Raw genomic sequence first — 17,860 nt, 5'->3', positions numbered from 1 at the left:
ATTCTGCATGCGTGGAAGGGGTCTAGCTGGAGTCATGAACCTGCATTTCACCGAATCGTAACATGGGCCCATCAAAGTAAGTATTGCCTACTCAGACTGGCAGTTGCTCTCTACCAGTCTTACAGGTCTCCTTGAGTTAGAAACCTAAAATTGGATAAATCAGCCACGAAAACATAGTGCCCAAGAATGTAGACATCACTGGCAGATCCCGTCACCCCAGCATTGAATTTCTGCTGTTGGAAGAGGTATATGGAGGGGTTTCCTGGTCTTCTCTCCTTCCTAGTTGGCTTTTGGAGGAGTCACTGTATTTTCAAGGTGCTTTAATAGAATCCCTCTTCTGGTTCTCCCCTTGAAGAGTCCCTTGCTTTAAAAATGCTGCAGCTCCTGTTGGAATGGCGTTATAACATGCAAGCATCTGGACTAGCATTTTTCAAGCACTGTTGCTAAGCTAGGTACATTCCTGAAGACTCTTAATGCAAAATCTCTTTTCTGTGTTTCTAAAGGAGAGAAAGAGGCCATTGTTTGAATACCAGCCCTCTAGGGCAAGAGGGAAGGGCCTTGGTTGTAGAATTCTCTTGCAGGCATTGGCGGGTTGGGGAAGCAGGTGGACTACAAGCCATTGGGACTGTCATCCCTTATAATGCACCAGCAAGCCTGGCTACTGAACTTTATCGATTAGTCATTACCCGAGATTCCTTTTCTAGTCCTTGGCCCCAATTCCTTGAGAGCCAGCGTGATGTAGTGGTTAAGAGCAGGTGGATTCTAATCTGGAGAACAGGGTTTGATTCCCCACTCCTCCACTTGAGTGGCAGAGGTGTATCTGGTGAACCAGATGTGTTTCCATACTCCTACATTCCTGCTGGGTGACCTTGGGCTAGTCACAGTTCTCTCAGAACTCTCTCAGCCCTCTCTGGGAAAAAGTGGCACTGGATATTTTCGATATACTAAACAAAAATAAGATGTGGCAAGACAAACAGAATGAAAATTTGAAAATATGGATAATATACGTGGACTGGATGAAAGAACTGGACTGGAGTCATCGAAGAAAAATGGGAGAAGAGGCTACAAAGAATGAACTCACTGCTGTTTGTGTGAAAAAATAAGAAGAAGCATGGGGGGTGGGAGAAAAGGGGAAAATGTATTGTTTGAAAATGTATGAAGAAAGAAATTATTATAAACTGTAAAATTCAAATGATACAATAAATTTTTTTCAAAAAAAAGGACTCTCTCAGCCCCACCTGCCTTACAAGGTGTCTGTTGTGGGAAGAGGAAGGGAAAGGAGTTTGTAAGCCACCTTAAGTCTCCTTACAGGAGAGAAAGGGGAGGGGGGATATAAATCCAAACTCCTCCTCCTCCTCCTCCTTATACCATAGTATTCCCCATTACTATGTATGGGTGTGAAAGTTGGATAGAGAAGGAGGAGAAAGTGGATTCACCAGAAACATAGTACTGGAAGATAGTGTTATGGATATGGGTACTATGGACTGCCCAAAAATCACATAAGTGGGTTCTAGTTCAAATCAAGCTTGAACTGTCCCTATTAGATAAAATGACTAAACTGAGGCTGCCATATTTTGGTCACATGATGGGGAAAAAAGTCACTGGAAAAGACACTCATGCCAGGCAAAGCTGAAGGCAGCAAGAAAAGAGGAAGACCCAACAGGAGATGGGTTGACTCAACCAAGGAAGCCACGGCCTTCAATTTGCAAGACTTCAGCAAGGCTGTTAACGTATTGTCGAAGGCTTTCACGGCCGGAATCACTGGGGTGCTGTGTGGTTTCCGGGCTGCATGGCCGTGTTCTAGCAGCATTCTCTCCTGATGCAGGCGAAACATCAGGAGAGAATGCTGCTAGAACACGGCCATACAGCCCGGAAACCACACAGCACCCCAAGGCTGTTAACGATAATAAGTTTTGGAGGACATTAATCCATAGGGTTGTTGTAAGCTAGAAGCACCTTGATGGTGCTTAACAAACAACTGCATCAAACCTGACAACAGTTTATGCCTTCAGATGAGTGGCGTAGCCAGAGGCATCCATATGGTCATATGCAAACCTTTTCATGGCTGATTTATAGCAACACTTCTTCTGATCCCGCCCATCAATACCTTTTCAGTACTTAAGATTTACTGATGACATTTTCATTATTTGGATGCCTGGGAAGGAAGCTGTCAAGAGATTCCACCAAGAATTCAACAGATGCAATCCCAGTAACAACCTCAGCATGGACTAGTCCATGTACATTTTTTTATGCCGCTGTGAAACATATGTTAAAAAACCCCACCAATCACCAACCAGAGGTGTGTGCTTCCACCTACTGGCCAAAACAAATAAAACAAAACAAAGTCTAGAGCAGTGGTGGCGAACCTATGGCACGGGTGCCAGAGGTGGCACTCATAGCCCTCTCTGTGGGCACGCGCGCACAGAGTTAGTCACGTGGGGGGGAAACCGCCGCTGCACTGGATATGTGTGCACCTCGGCGAGCAGGGAGGACTCGGCTGGCGGGCCTGGTGCCTGTGCTCCAGGTGGCTGCTGCCCGGGGGAGAGGGGCAGAGGCAGCAGAGATGCTAGAGAGGCGCAGAGTGGCGCATGTGGGACTTACTGGAGGCTACGGCAGGCTGGCCCCTGCTTGAGGGGGGTTATTCAGGTTAAATTGCGGCGTTGGCACTTTGCGATAAATAAGTGGGTTTTGGGTTGCAGTTTGGGCACTCGGTCTCGAAAAGGTTCGCCATCACTGGTCTAGAGTCACACACATTTGCCCTGATCTCTCTGATAGGGACTCTCACCTTAAGCGACTGTGTTTCCTTCTAGTAAAGGAACAGATTGACAAAGCCAGACTGGTACCCAGGATTCACCATCTGACCCCGCTCTGCTCCAGCTATGCCTCTCCCATTTTGGAATTTTGTTCTAAAATCCCCCTTTACTCCTTATTAAGATATGAGGAGAATTCGGATTTACACCCCACCTTTCTCTCCTGTAAGGAGACTCAAGGTGGCTTACAAGCTCCTTTCCCTTCCTCTCCCCACAACAGACACCTTGTGAGGCAGGTGGGGCTGAGGGAGTTCTCAGTGAACTATGACTGGCCTAGAAGGACTGTGACTGGACAACAAGGATGCATCGTTTTCTGAGATAGACTATTTTAGACTAATATTTATGTTCGTAATCCTGTCATTTTATTGTGGTTTTCTTAATTTATTCTGATTCCTCTGATATTCAAAGCTATGTCTTTGGCTCAGATGCTTTTTTATTTTGTTTTGATGCTTTTTAAATGTTTTGGCATTATCTTTCCAGTATTATTCTATTGATTCTGGTCATGGCCCCTATAAATAAATCTTACACAAATCCTCCCAAAGATTTCTTCTTCATGAACATCGGAAGAAGCAAGCACTGCCTCATGAAAGTTTGTGCTAGAATAGATTTGGCTGGCCTTTAAGCTGTGACTGGACTTCGATTATTATTGCTGTCCATTTTAATGGCCCATTTTGCCTGCCTCCCCAACCTGTTTATTCTTCTGTGTGTGTGTGTGTGTGTGTGTGTGTGTGTGTGTGTGTGTGTGTGTGAGCATCTATACCTGCCCAGTGAGGATAACACTTCATGCATCTGACAAAATGGGTTTGAACTCACAAACGTTTAATACCACAAAAAATATTCTGCATTCTTAAGGTGTCAGATTTGTTAATTCACAGATCTCGCGAGTGTGTGTGGCCTTCCTGTCACTCAGCGGGCCACAACGGAGACATCATAAAATTCCAGAAAAACAAATGAGCAGCACTTCCAAAGGACAAGCACTTAGACAAGAACACACGTGGAGTCCAAGGAAGAGTTTCTCGAGCTATTTTATTTCTGTACAAGTCTCCCTTATCAATGACCGGAGTCTCTCCCCTATCCTTGCTTACACAGTAAACAAGCCGTTCGATTAAACCGAAAAAACACTGAGATGGGCCTCCCCTCCTCACACAAACCCTGGACATCTTGCACAACCTTCTTGGGGGGTCCTTCCTAGGCCCCCAGCTGTGCAGAAAATGGAGTGGAAATGGTAAATTGTGGAGCCACTTTCTCTCTTGAAGCCACTGAAGTGACTCTGAGAGGGGGTTTGGAAGGGGAAGGGAGAAAGGACCAAGCTTTTAATTTATAGGAATAAATACCTAAGGGGCTGGAACCCTAGAAGAAGGCCAGGAACGAGCTGAGCCAAAGTGGCCCCCTTGGAGCAACTGGGGAGGGGGGGGGGATCAAGCATTGGCTCAGCTGCTCCAGGGATGTCTCCTTGCCCACTCTGGAAAAGATGGAGGGATTTTTGCAGTCAACTCAGAAAGCGTCCAACAGTCTGCTCACTGAGGATTTGCCTTTCTTGAGGCTGAGGGGGTCAGTTCGCCTCCATGGTTGTATAAGTGGAACTCTGGGCTGTCATAATGGGGGAAGGGGTTATTCACCATTGTGGATTATCCCCCCCACCCCCTTCAACCCCCTTCATTTAGTGAAATGCAGCAATGGGAAAAAAATGGCCCACATCTGTTGAACCGCTGCCTGTCACGGAAGGGTTCAAGGACCCACGCAGGCTTTCAACCTGTCAAGGACGAAGGCTGGGCGCTTGTGCGTGAAGAGAATCGCTGAGACGGAAGGTGAAATAAGGCGACTGACATTCGTCAGCTGACGGGAAGCTGGCTCAGTTCCTTCACCTCTGTTGGGGACATGGAGTCGGAGGAAGAAGCTGTTTCCCCCCAACCCCCACCCCGCTAGCATGGAGTGAGGTCTCGTTCGCTCAGAAAGCTGAACACAAAACCAATCCTAGGTAACACGGTGCAGGGAACACGGAGATCCTCGGTGCCTGGCCCAGCGCCAACTGCCAGATCCATTTCTGCACGGCTCTGATGCTGTCCCACAACGGCAACAAAGGGCACCTGAAGGTTGGTGCGTGTCTGTCATTGAGGGGAGCAGGAAGGCACCTGCCGTAAGGCGCACCTGCCCTCCTTCAAAGAGCACATTTGCCCCAAATGCGCACATCTTCCTCAAAGGATTTAAGGCACTGTTGTGACGGGAAACGGTTAAAAAGTTCATCCACCCTAGCCCCCCTTTGTCCGAGTCCCTAAATTCCAGTCAGACGCTGTCCCTTTTAGGACAAAGTTTGTCAAAAAACGAACAAAACCAGGCAGCATCCCTTAGAACGTAACAAGGGTACGGGAACAGTCATTCCAAATCCTCGGCTCCAGTGAGAAATTGAGCTGGCGTGCCCGGGACGGGTTCATAACGGAGCTACAAAGCTGCTCGCGAAGCTGCCCTTTGTGAAATGCAGGGGGAGACACCCAAAGGTGCCCACGAGCCCTCCGGTCCGCCAGGTTGGAAGCGTGAGCTCTTTCACACACTGCGGTTTGTGCAGAAATGATGACCCAGAATGGTAGTGCAATTATTTTATCAGTTTCTAAGCTGCGGCGCTCAGCGGTCCTCTCCAAGCGGCATCGCTGGACGCCAAGAAGACAAGATGGTCATCCAAAGTCGGGAAGATGGGGGCTCCCGTTTCCCAAAAGTGCCGCTCAAACACCTTTTCGAGAGGCCAGCGAGGAGCAGCATTTGGAAGAGGAAAGGTTGTGCAGGTTAACCGGGACAGACAGGTAACTGCCCCAGAAGAGCGGCTGTTCATGGTTTATTACACACCAAAAGAGAGGAGAGTTTAAGAGAGAGAGAGAACGCAAAAGAGAATAAAAGAGAGAGAAGTAAAGAAATAAAAATGCAAAGCCACCCCTAAAAGCAGCAGGGAATTTTGGGAGCCGTGAGCAGCCCCATTGGTGGTTCAGTCCCTGGAGTCTGCGAGGCCCACGGCTGGATTGAGCCACTCTTCGGCCTAAGCCCCCTACTCAGGAGTAAGGCCTTCCTGTAAAAGTCGGCATCATAAGACAATGCTTTATTAGGACTCTCTTTCTCCCCCTTTTTTTCGGATTTTGGTTTTGCTTTTTTTAAGAAAAAAAAAAGACGAAAAAAAATCCAGCTTAGAAAAATCCGTCCGGGATCTCCTGTGGTGCTGGTGTCTCCTTCCATGCGCTCGGGCCGGTCTCCCTCTCCTTCTGCCAAAACAAGGTGTGCAGCAGCTACATGCGTGAAGATGGGCTGGCCAGCTCGTAGAAAAGCAGGTAGGCATCACTGCTTCGGACGTGGCTGGAAGAGAGCGGCGTGACGCTGCCGGAGGAAATAGAAGAAGAAGAAGAAAGGCTGTTAGGGTCCTGTTCTGGCAAGCATGAGTAGGGTTGCCATTTCCAGGTTGGAGAATCTTGGAGATTTGGGGATGAAGTTGGGGGAGGAGAAGGGTATAATGCCATGGGTATAATGCCCCCACCGATACACACACACAGCTCCTTTTTTTCTCCAATTGGCCATGCCAGCAGGGGCTGATGGGAATTGTAGCCCATGAACATCTGAAGAACCAGAGTTGGAAACCCTTGAGTTAATCGCTCTAGCAGTGAGGAATCCCTTCTCAAAACGGCGGCCTTACCGGGAGTCATTGAAAGCATGCCACTCTCCAGACACAGGGCTCTTGCAGTAGGCTGTGTAGTGGCCCCCCATGGTGGTCCCGCTGTGGTTGGAGACAGCGTACAAGTTGTAGATCGCATGATCTGCAAAGGGGGGGAGGAGAAAAAATCAGACCCTCGCTGTCCCATTCTGCTGGGAGAAGGTCACTTGGGTTTTTTGTGCCTCAAAAGAAACAGGTACAGATTCTCTCTCTCCTGCCCACCCCCCAGGGCAGACGAGCCTTGTTGGGTTGACCAAAGGCCAACCTGGCCAGCAGCCTGACTCTCCCAATGGCCAACCAGATCTTCCTAGAAGGCCTACAAGCAAACCCCACCCCGAAACTCTCTTGAAACTGCCTTCAAGGAAGTGATGTGTTAGCCATGCTGTGCCGCATCAGAGCCACTGGGAGACAAGAATTAGTTTATCTCCACTGAGTCCTTCATCTACACACACACACACCCCGGCAATTCACCCTGCCTGCCTACTTCTACCCTCGACCTCCCAGAGGCAATACTCACTGCAGCTTTGAGTAGCAAACTCCCTCAGGTCTAGATCCTTGAGTGGGAAGTTTACGAAGGTGGTGAGCTTGCTGGATCGCATCCTGGCTTCAGAGAAACGCTTCAGGTCTGAGATAGAAAGTTAAGGAAGAAGAGAACCTACAAGGGCCAGCTTGCCAGGTGGGTAGGAGGTATCTGGGGGTCCACCTGACTCCTTTCTTTCTGGGGCAGCAGAGATCAGTTCTTGTTTGGTGCTTTCCGCTCTGGCAAAACTGTTCTCGTTGCTTTATGGAAACGGGTCGGTCTACCACAGGGGGTCCCAGCATTTTTGAGCCTGTGGGCAACTTCTGGGTTCTAGCACAGGGTGAGCACAACCACAAAATGGCCACTTGGGAGGAAGAAGAAGAAGAAGAAGAGGAGTTTGGATTTATATCCCCCCTTTCTCTCCTGTAGGAGACTCAAAGGGGCTGACAATCTCCTTGCCCTTCCTCCCCTCACAACAAACACCCTTTGAGATGGGTGGGGCTGAGAGAGCTCTGAGAAGCTGTGACTAGCCCAAGGTTACCCAGCTGGCGTGTGTGGGAGTGCCCAGGCTAATCTGAATTCCCCAGATAAGCCTCCACAGCTCAGGCGGCAGAGCGGGGAATCAAACCCGGTTCCTCCAGATTAGATACACGAGCTCTAGTGGAGGAACTAGCCACCACTAGACCAGTGAAATCTACATGAAATTTACATGGTCCAGCAAAATAATGCTAGGCCCAAGAAAGCACACCAGAAAGGCAGCAGAGAAACCCCCCTAGCTAGAGGCTGCAATGAGAAAACGGGCTGGTAAAATGGTGGCTCGGCTTGGCTGGGTTCAATTTGCAGCACTGTGAAGGTGACCCCTGTGGAGCAAGCACTGCATGATCAAAGGGCCAGAGGGAAAATGCAACCAACAACCAGCGGAAGATTTGCTGAAATGTTATTTTGCCTTGCATTGCCCATCAGATCTCAAAGGGCCGATTAGACGCAGGGCCCTACCTGGCCCCAACCACCTTCTCAAAATACTCAAAAGAAACCTACCACGTTGGGGACCCAGCTCTAGACTTGATGTCGAATCAAAATTCTAAGACACTCTGGCTTCTGTGCTTCTGTGGTTACGAGTGGCAGACCCCAATCTGGAAAACCGGGTTTGATTCCTCACTCCTCCACATGAAGCCTGCTGGCAGACCTTGGGCCAGTCACAGTTCTCTCAGAACTCTTTCAGCCCCACTCACCTCACAAGGTGCCTGTTGGAGCGGGTGAAGGCAACTGGGAGTCGCTTTGAGACCTCTTAAGGTTGGGAAAAGCAGGGTGTAAAAACCAACTCATCGCCTTCTTGTAAACTCAGACAAGGGCTCTCTGCCTTCGTGAAGTTTCACTAGGAGCTGCTCACATACTTTGAAGCCTCTGACTTAGTGTGGACTAGAAGCTTGCTTCTGAACATTCAATACATGCAAAACGAAAGCCCACTTTGCAGTGGTGGGATCCAAAAATTTTAGTAACAGGTTCCCATGGTGGTGGGATTCAAACTGTGGCGTAGCGCCAATGGGGCTGGGCGGGGCACGATGGGGGTATGGCCGGGCATTCTGGGGGCGGGCATTCCTGGGATGGGCTGTGGCAAGGATGCAGCCGCTGCGCCGGTCCTTGGGCAGGAAACAAATGCACGCAGGCGCAGGCTGCCACGCACGCCGGTGCACCTCCTGCTAGACTGCTTCCAGTTCTGAGCGCTACTGCTGAGAGGAGGGGCGTAACTAAGGCAAAAATCACGTGGCAAAATCACCAATTAGTAACCCCCTCTCGGCACACACAAATAATTAGTAACCTACTCTTGGGAACCTGTGAGAACCTGCTGGATCCCACCTCTGCCACTTTGCAATATCCGTTTGGTGCTTTAGCGGTGCTGCTGGGGAACACCAGACCACAGGCTGCCCTGCCCAGTAATTCTCTCAAGGTTTTGAGAACAGGAACCGAGCCACAGAGTAGGAAAAAAGGATACGTAGTACGAGGATCTTGGGGAACCTCTGGATGCTGAACTTCTTTGTGCACTTCGTCCTTGCTTTGCAGCGGCAGCAAGTCTGGAAAGAGGAACGGGATTACGATAAGGGGGAAGCCCAATAAAATAAGAAATAAAAATAAATATAATCCACCCTCCAAAGGTAGTCATTTTCTCCCGGGGAGCTGATTTCCGTAGGCTGGAGATCAGTTTTAATTCTGAGACACCTCCAGGTCCCACCTGGAGGTTGGCAACCCTATCTTGGATGGTTCCTTACGGGCTTCTCGTCTCCATCCAGCACGTCTTCCTTGGTGAAGAGCCGCATGCAGTCAATCAAGTTCACTTCCCCGTAGCTCTTCTGTGAAGCAAGAACAACGGGGTCAGAGCATTGTTGCGTGGGGGAGCTCAGGGTGGGAAACGCAGTGGGTCGGAAGTCGCACAGGCTAGTGTCAGAGAGGGCTTTCGAGTTCATTTAGTTCAGCCTCCTGTACAAAGTGGGAAATTCAAAGCTAAAATGTTTCCAAACCATGGCCGTGAAGCTGCAGCAGAAATGTCTGCAGAGTTGAAGGAGTTGAAGAACATGACCACGAGGCTCCCCTCCAGTTCTCCAGGCTAAACACAACTATCCGGTGTAGCCGGTGTCTGGTCGTTTTTGCTCCTAACATTTCGCCTGTAGGTAGGAGCAAAAGCAACCAGACCATGGCCACACAGCCTGGAAAAACCACAACAGCCAGTGAACACAGCCAGTTCCTTCAGCTTTTCTTATAGGACTTATTTTTCACACACACACCCCCAAACTACACCTTAAATTGCTCTTTAAAAAAAATAAACATTCCAGTCTGTCTACCTCTCTCTACAAAGGTGGGCAATTGGTCACAGGAATCCACCTGAAGTCTAATGACCACGTTTTCCCAAAAATAAGACAGAGTCTTATATTAATTTTTTCTCCAAAAGATGCGTTAGGGCTTATTTTCAGGGGATGTCTTTTTTCCCCATGATTTTGTGCCCCCTGCATGACCAGATCAGCTGCGCCGTGGAATCTGTAACTAGGGTTTATATTTCAAGCATCCTCCAAAAATCGCAAAAAATTTGGGCTTATTTTCGGGGCAGGTCTTATTTTTGGGGAAACAGGGTAGCACAGAGTAAGAAGGAACCATTTTGTCTCATCACCTGGATATGACAATTCTATTAGCAGTGGAACTTAAAACTGCCCAGGGGGTGTTTACCTTGGCGATGGGCAGCGATAAGTCCCAGAAGGGATCGAAGGCCGTAGAACAATATCCGCAGGCACCACACGTCAAAGAGCTCTTCAGCTGCCCAACAAAGAGATCTGCGGAGGAAAGGATAACATGAGGAAGATGAAGAAGAGTTGGGTTACATATCCTGTCTTTCTCTCCTACAAGGAGTCTCAGAGTGAATTACAAACTCCTTTCCCTTCCTTTCCCCTCAACAGACACCTTGCGAAGTAGGTGGGGCTGGGAGAGTTTTGAAGAACTATGACTGGCTCGAGGTCATGACTATGTAACCACTATGACAGTGATGGCGAATCTTTTTGAGACCGAGTGCCCAAACTGCAACTCAAAACCCACTTATTTATCGCAAAGTGCCAACACAACAATTTAACCTAAATACTGAGGTTTTAGTTTAGAAAAAAACGGCTAGCTCTGGAGCAAGCAGGTAGCATTGGGAGTAAGCTTGCGGTAGCCAGTACTTTGCTTTGAAGCAACTGTGCAACTCTTCCAACGGGTGAATCACGACCCTAGGAGGGTTTACTCAGAAGCAAGCCACATTGCCAGCGACCGAGCTTACTCCCAGGTAAAGGATCACGCTTTAGTTCTTTGCATGAAAATCAGTGGGGTTTAACAGCGCTTAACAGCGCTACCTACACTGCTTCCCCAAAACTAGGTCTTAGGTTTAATGCTAATAATCAAGCCCAGCAGCCCAGGCCAGCCTAGATGTGTGTGTGTGTGTGTGTGTGTGTGTGTGTGTGTGTGTGTGGGTGTGTGGGTGTGTGGGTGGGTGTGGGTGTGGGTGTGGGTGTGTGTGGGTGTGTGTGGGTGATTTCCCCCCCACATGATGAACTCTGCTTGTGCGTGCCCACAGAGAGGGCTCTGAGTGCCACCTCTGGCACCCGTGCCATAGGTTCGCCATCACTGCACTATGATTAGGACTAGCGTACTAGATAGCAAACTATAAATATGTGAACACCGCCAGTCCTACTGCCCACCCACCAACCAAAACTTCCTTTGAATTGCTGCGGTGCTTTCCCGGTGGGCACTCACCCCCAATCCGGCTGTCTTCTCTGTCCAGGTATTTCATCCACATCTGCCTCCCCTTTTCATCATCGCTGTGAGAAAGAGAGAAGTTGGAAGAAGATCAGCAGCTGACACCTGGGCCCACTCCTGGGCTACAGGACTGACCCGCTGCTTATTTCTCAGCCTGGCAGATTTCTGCTGCACCTCCCTGAAGAAGCTGACAAATTAATGTGTCCTTCTACAATAAAACTGAGCAGCAGAGAAAGACACCATGGGGCTTTCCCCACTCACCTTCTGCTGCGTGCCACTCTCGTGCCCCCTCAGCGCGCGTCATTCCTGGCGCGCTCTCGGGGTTCCCCACGACCCCGTGCTCTGCGCGGGGTCATCAAAAGGTGCCGTTTCTTCAGCGCCAGGAATGACGCGCGCTGAGGTGGTGCAAGAGCGGCAGCGTCGGGGCGGCTGCGTGGTTGCTGCCCTTGCAAGTGGGGAGCGCCGCTGGACCCCGCGCTACTTTCCCGGAGTAGCGCGCAGCAGAAGGTAAGTGGGGAAAGACCCCGTAAGTTCTAATATGCACTGTTTACCCGAAAGGAAGGCTAAGTTTCCCCCCAGAAGTGCTGTCCAGGAAAAAAGAGTGTGTCTTAAATTCATGTACGAGTTACAGATGTACATGGCAATAAAAAACTTTTTGTCTATAACTTTTTAATGTGGGGGACTCTCTTCTCTTTTGTTCTTTTGACTTGCGCTAAGGAACAGAGGTAGATAGTCTTGTAGGATGTCATACTGGCAATTTTTATTGGTTTTTAAGACTTTAACTGTGACAGATCCCCACTTCTTTCCAGAATCCCAGGAACTGGAATTGAGTTAAGTCCTAAGAATTTTTGGTTAATCTGCCTGGCCTCTGTGTAGTTCCACAACAAACAACCTAAAGCTCTAAATTGCTACCAAAAAAGCTCCGTGGCTGGCCGGCTTGAGCGCAGTCCCATGCGTGCTTGCACAGAGGACCACTAGAGGAGCAACAGTCACGGTAAGCGACACTGTTTTTAGAGAGCCTTCGGTTCTCCTCTCCCGAACTACAATTCCCAACATTCCCTGGGAAGAGGAAATGAATGTCAAACCAATTTAAATATGTGGTGCGGATCTCCTTGAACCTGTCCCCTTGCAAGAAAGACGAGCATCTGGTCAGACGTGAGAGCTGCTCTCTCAGATGTGACACGGGAATTACAAATATATCAGCCTCAGAAAAAGAGTACAATGGAACAGAGTCACATAATTCCAAACTGTGCTATGGAGTGTGGATCAGTACATCCATAAATAGGGACGGACAGGGGCAATTTCTCTGAAGGAAGCCCCAGGTTTGCAGAAAAATCTGAAATCTTCCAAAAAACCCGCACAACTGGGAGATGGTGCAACTGCGTCTGGTAAGGCAGATGGCAACTGCCACAGATGCAGGCGAAACGTCAGGAACAAGATCCACCAGACCACGGCCACGCGGCCTGGAAAGCCCACCAGAACCAGTTGAATCCAGCCGTGAAAGCCTTCGAAAATCCGGTCAAGAGTTTTCCTGGGAAGAGGCTGCCAGGGGGAAGAGAAGCTAAGATGGGGAGAGGAGAAGGTAGGTTGGCTGGTGGGCAGGAAGGAAAGAAGGAAAAAGGGGGCAGGCGATGGGGACTGCCAGGGAAGGGAAAGAGGGGGTGCAGGGGGGAATGAGATGCCCTCCTCCAGTCTGTGGGGGTGCCCTGAATGTCTGTTTCCAATTTGAACCCTTTCTTCTTTGCCAGTTCTTCCCTAGTTTGCAACATTCCACCCCAACTCACGGGAGATGGTCCAGGTTGTCGCTGCCGGCCTTGGGGCGCACCAACACCCGGTTCACTTCGCTGTGAAGTCCGTCAAGAAGGAACCGTAGGAACTCCTGGGCATCTTGCTGACTGCAAAGAGCAGGAAGGCAGGTGTTATCATCCAGGTGTCAATCAGCTTCCGCCAATGGGATTTCAGGAATCTAATCAACTCTATGATTCTAGAATCGAAGCACAGGGCAGTCTCCAGTTGCACAGGAGAGGAAGAACTAACCTCCCTCCACAATACCAGTCAGGGATGCTTGCAGCTGTAATTTAGCTTGGGAAGATCCAGATATGGATCAACAAGTGTCTGGTCTACCTTAACCCTTAAACCTTTTATACACACATAAAGTTTCTCTCTCTGTGTGTGTCACATTGCTTTAATGTTTTGCACGGAGCACTCTGCCCTGCACTGACCCCTTTCCTCCACAGGTCCTTGGGAACATCCAGATATGGATCACCAAGGGTCTGGTCTACCTTAACCCTTAAACCCTTTGTACACACACACCTGTACATACACATTTGGCATGGATCACTCTGTCCCACATGCACGAACATGTCTAACAGCACGTGGCAGTAGTGTGGGTTTTATGGTTAGCCTCAGGTTCATGTGGTAAACAATGCCATAAAATGCAAATTGAGTCAGAACACCACATGGGGGAGAAGGGGATTCCCAGCCTGTTTCACTCTACATCTTGTTACAGTGAGAGATCAGATTGCTCTAGTGAGCAAAAAGAATCTTGCAGCGAGAGAGCTGGCATGATGACCTCCAAACATCTCCTGGCAAGGCAGGGTCCTTTCATTCTGTCTGTTTTGTTCACACTTTTACATTACAGCTGGGATGTGTTGGAGTACACAACCTAATCTAGTTCACCAGATAAGCCTCTGTCACTCAGGTGGAGGAGTGGGGAATCAAACGCGGTTCTCCAGATTAGAGTGCACCTGCTCTTAACTACTACACCATGCTGGCTCTCAACAGAAAGATTGCTATTGGGCACTTAGAAGGAACCACAGAGAGGAGAAGAACATATTGGTCCAGAACACGAATGGGAGACTTTGGAATGGATCTTTAGGAGACTGAGTACTGATCAGGATGTAACGCCACGAGATCAGGAAGTGGCGTTTCCTGACATTTCTTAAAGGGAGATAGCAGGCAAGCCCCTCCCCCCGAAATCTCATCACAGACAAGGACGATTCAGCCCCATCAAGGCATTTCTCACTTTTTAAACTGTTTTTCTACCATCCAAGCCCAAAGACAGAAAAAAATGAGTATGCAGCCACTGATGACTCGTTTGGACATGGACTGGGAGAAAAATGTGAGAACTGGAAAGGAAAGGATAGGCACCCCCAGATTTGTAATTTGCCCCACCGGAAGGAAAAACCACTCCAATCTACAGGATGTTTGTACATTCTCCCTGACGGGGGAAATATGGAACTCCCCTCTAACCATTCCCCAGGGCTGCACGGAAGTTCCCCACCTCTGAGGGGAACTGAGCGGCATGAGAGAGCTCCCCCTGCTGGACAGTCACCTGATTTGCACAGCACCAATACGGTGACTGCATGGCCACGCAGCCAACAGGGAACGTGGTCCACAAAACCACATTTTAAATAGGTGGGGCATTTGAGACTGGGGAAACGAGCTGGTGGGGAAACTTAATCTCTCCCCCACCCCACAAGTGGTTCCGATCTAAATCAGGGTCTCCCCTAAGTAGAAGAAGAAGAGTTTGGATTTATACTCTGCCTTTCTCTCTTGCAGGGAGTCTCAAAGTGGTTTACAAACTCCTTTCCCTTCGGTGCTGTGTGGTTTCCGGGCTGTATGGCCGTGTTCTAGCAGCATTCTCGCCTGACGTTTCAGATCCTCTGAAGATGCCAGCCACAGATGCAGGCAAAACGTCAGGAGAGAATGCTGCTAGAACACGGCCATACAGCCCGGAAACCACACAGCACCCAAGTGATTCTGGCCGTGAAAGCCTTCGACAATCCTTTCCCTTCCTCTCCCCAAAACAGACACCTTGTGAGGCAGGTGGGGCTGAGAGAGTTCTGAGAGAACTGGGACTAGCCCAAGGTCACCCAGCAGGCTTCATGCGGAGGAGAGGGGGAACAAATCCAGTTCACCAGATAAGAGTTCACCACTCATGTGGAGGAGTGGGGAATCAAATCCAGTTCTCCAGATGAGAGTCCACAGCTCTTAACCACTAAACCACGCTGGCTGGTAATACGTATGAAGGGAAAATATGCTGGATATCTGATTGGGTTTGTTCCAAGCACATGATCTTGTTTGAGAATGTACAGTGCAATCCTGAAAAGATTTTCCTGGCAGCGAGCCCCTCTGAACAGACCTGGTTTGGACCGCTCTCTTAATCACTGTGGAGGACGGAGCCAAAGGAATCCAAAGCGCGGTAAAGATTCCGGAATGACAAATGACCCAACCACTGGCCCCTCCTCCTTGGAATGGATTATAGCCACAGGGGGGAGGGACAGAGGAGAGGAACTCTTACTTGTAGCCAACAAAGCGAGGAGCGTATCTCTGGATCTGGGTCTTGAATTCGGAAGGGCTCACAGTCTCATTGGGAGAGGACGTCCACAGCATTTGGACCAGCTTGGCAAACTCTGCAGCACAACAAATAAAGAAAAACTGAATTCCAGCAGGGTCGCTTTGTTAGGAGTGGTCAACTACATTTCCTTGGAATATCTATTTCTTTGCTGATTGATGTTTTTAGCCCACCTTTCTCACTTGGACAGAGTGGATTGAGTCAATATAATTGACAGATGGGACGTTCAATAAACAATGCAATAGGAAGGAATATGCTGCCACAGGAGGTGGTGATGGCCACTAACCTGGATAGCTTTAAAAAGGGCTTGGACAGATTTATGGAGAAGAAGTTGATCTATGGCTACCAATCATGATCCTCCTTGATCTCAGATTGCAAATGCCTTAGCAGACCAGTTGCTCAGGAGCAGCAGCAGCAGAAGGCCCTTGCTTTCACATCCTGCACGTGAGCTCCAAAGCCACCTGGTGGGCCACTGCGAGTAGCAGAATGCTGGACTAGATGGACTCTGGTCTGATCCAGCAGGCTAGTTCTTATGTTCTTATGAAGGAGGGCACAGCAGAGTAGAGCAATCAACCTTGGCTTGGGGAATTCCTGGAGGTTTGGGGACTAGAGCCCGAGGAAGGTATATCAATATCAAAAAGGATATTGAAGAGATAGAAAAAGTGCAGAGAAGGGCAACGAGGATGATTGAGGGACTGGAGCACCTTCCCTATGAGGAGAGGCTGCAGCGTTTGGGACTCTTTAGTTTGGAGAGGAGACGGCTGAGGGGGGATAGGATCGAAGTCTATAAAATTATGCATGGGGTAGAAAATGTTGACAGAGAGAAATTTTTCTCTCTTTCTCACAATACTAGAACCAGGGGGCATCCATTGAAACTGCTGGGGGGAAGAATTAGGATTAATAAAAGGAAACACTTCTTCACGCAACGTGTGATTGGTGTTTGGAATATGCTGCCACAGGAGGTGGTGATGGCCACCAACCTGGACAGCTTTAAAAGGGGCTTGGACAGGTTTATGGAGGAGAAGTCGATTTATGGCTACCAATCTTGATCCTCCTTGATCTGAGATTGCAAATGCCTTAACAGACCAGGTGATCGGGAGCAACAGCCGCAGAAGGCCATTGCTTTCACACCCTGCACGTGAGCTCCCAAAGGCACCTGGTGGGCCACTGCGAGTAGCAGAGAGCTGGACTAGATGGACTCTGGTCTGATCCAGCTGGCTTGTTCTTATGTTCTTATGTTCTTAAGGTGGGGTTTGGGAGGGGAGAGAGCTCAGCAGGAGCAGATGTCTGTCGTCTGGAGATTTGCTGTAATTTTGGGAGATCTCCGGGGTTCACCTGGAGGTTGGCAACGCTACTGAGCAGACCCTTACCTGCCATGAGAGCCATCTGCATGCGACTGTTGTTGTTGAGGTCTCGGAGGTACTGGTTTTGCAGGCAATACTCCCGAAGCTCTTTGGTGTTGCTCAGACATTGAAGGATGGAGTTCATAAAACACTGCGGGAGGCAAAGAATGCGAGTCAAGCTGAGGCCAGGGAATACTCAGAGCAAGTAATAACACTCTGCACATGGGTCAGAGCAGACCCCCAAAGAGATGCAGCCTGTCCCTCCCCTTTCAAGATGCTGCCCAAACTGCCAGTTTTTGGTCAGCTGGGCAAATATTAGAGAGAGTGAGCGGAGGTGCAGAGAACGTTCCCTTCAGCGCAAATTATATTTTGAGAGCTCCTATGACATACTTGTCAATGGCTCTGCAGGGGCAGAAGAAGAGGAGGAGTTTGGATTTATATCCCACCTTTCTCTCCTGTAGGGAGACTCAAGGTGGCTTACAAGCTCCTTTCCCCTTCCCACAGACACCTTGTGAGGTAGAGGGAGCTGAGAGAGTTCCGAAGAACTATAACTAGCCCAAGGTCACCCAGCAAGAATGTAGGAGTGCGGAAACACATCTGGTTCACCAGATAAGCCTTTGCCACTCAGGTGGAGGAGTGGGGAATCCAATCCGGTTCTCCAGATTAGAATGCACCTGCTCTTAACCACTACACCACTACTGTGTTCCCTAACTGTGCCACCACAAGCAGCAACTTGGATGATTTGGCTGGAGAACGGGCCTGATGTCCCGGATGTCTGTAGGCGTTTAACATACAGAATCTCCATTTCCTTCCCCATTTCCAAGAGGTGGTGGGTGGGATGAGTGGGTGGGGTGAGACTACCAGCCA

At 49.3% G+C, this 17,860-nt stretch overlaps 1 protein-coding gene across 2 annotated transcripts in view; it reads right to left on the bottom strand.

Moving 5' to 3' along the window:
* Positions 1-5,935: 5,935 nt before the first annotated feature.
* USP2 (ubiquitin specific peptidase 2) overlaps positions 5,936-17,860 on the bottom strand; it is an 80,764-nt gene continuing 68,839 nt past the window's right edge. For both annotated transcript variants that reach the window (XM_048513263.1, XM_048513264.1), the window contains 10 exons: positions 17,021-17,144; positions 15,597-15,708; positions 13,078-13,188; positions 11,291-11,355; positions 10,235-10,338; positions 9,286-9,366; positions 9,012-9,090; positions 7,016-7,123; positions 6,481-6,601; positions 5,936-6,167 (listed from right to left, as the gene is read on the bottom strand). In XM_048513263.1, coding sequence (XP_048369220.1) covers positions 6,080-6,167; positions 6,481-6,601; positions 7,016-7,123; positions 9,012-9,090; positions 9,286-9,366; positions 10,235-10,338; positions 11,291-11,355; positions 13,078-13,188; positions 15,597-15,708; positions 17,021-17,144 — 993 coding nt within the window. In that variant the 3' untranslated portion in view covers positions 5,936-6,079. The remainder of the gene's footprint in view (positions 6,168-6,480; positions 6,602-7,015; positions 7,124-9,011; positions 9,091-9,285; positions 9,367-10,234; positions 10,339-11,290; positions 11,356-13,077; positions 13,189-15,596; positions 15,709-17,020; positions 17,145-17,860) is intronic.

This window comes from Sphaerodactylus townsendi, linkage group LG12 (genome assembly GCF_021028975.2).
Source record: "Sphaerodactylus townsendi isolate TG3544 linkage group LG12, MPM_Stown_v2.3, whole genome shotgun sequence".
In the NCBI taxonomy this organism is placed as follows: Eukaryota; Metazoa; Chordata; class Lepidosauria; order Squamata; family Sphaerodactylidae; genus Sphaerodactylus; species Sphaerodactylus townsendi.
This window is presented reverse-complemented; position numbering and strand designations above follow the sequence as displayed.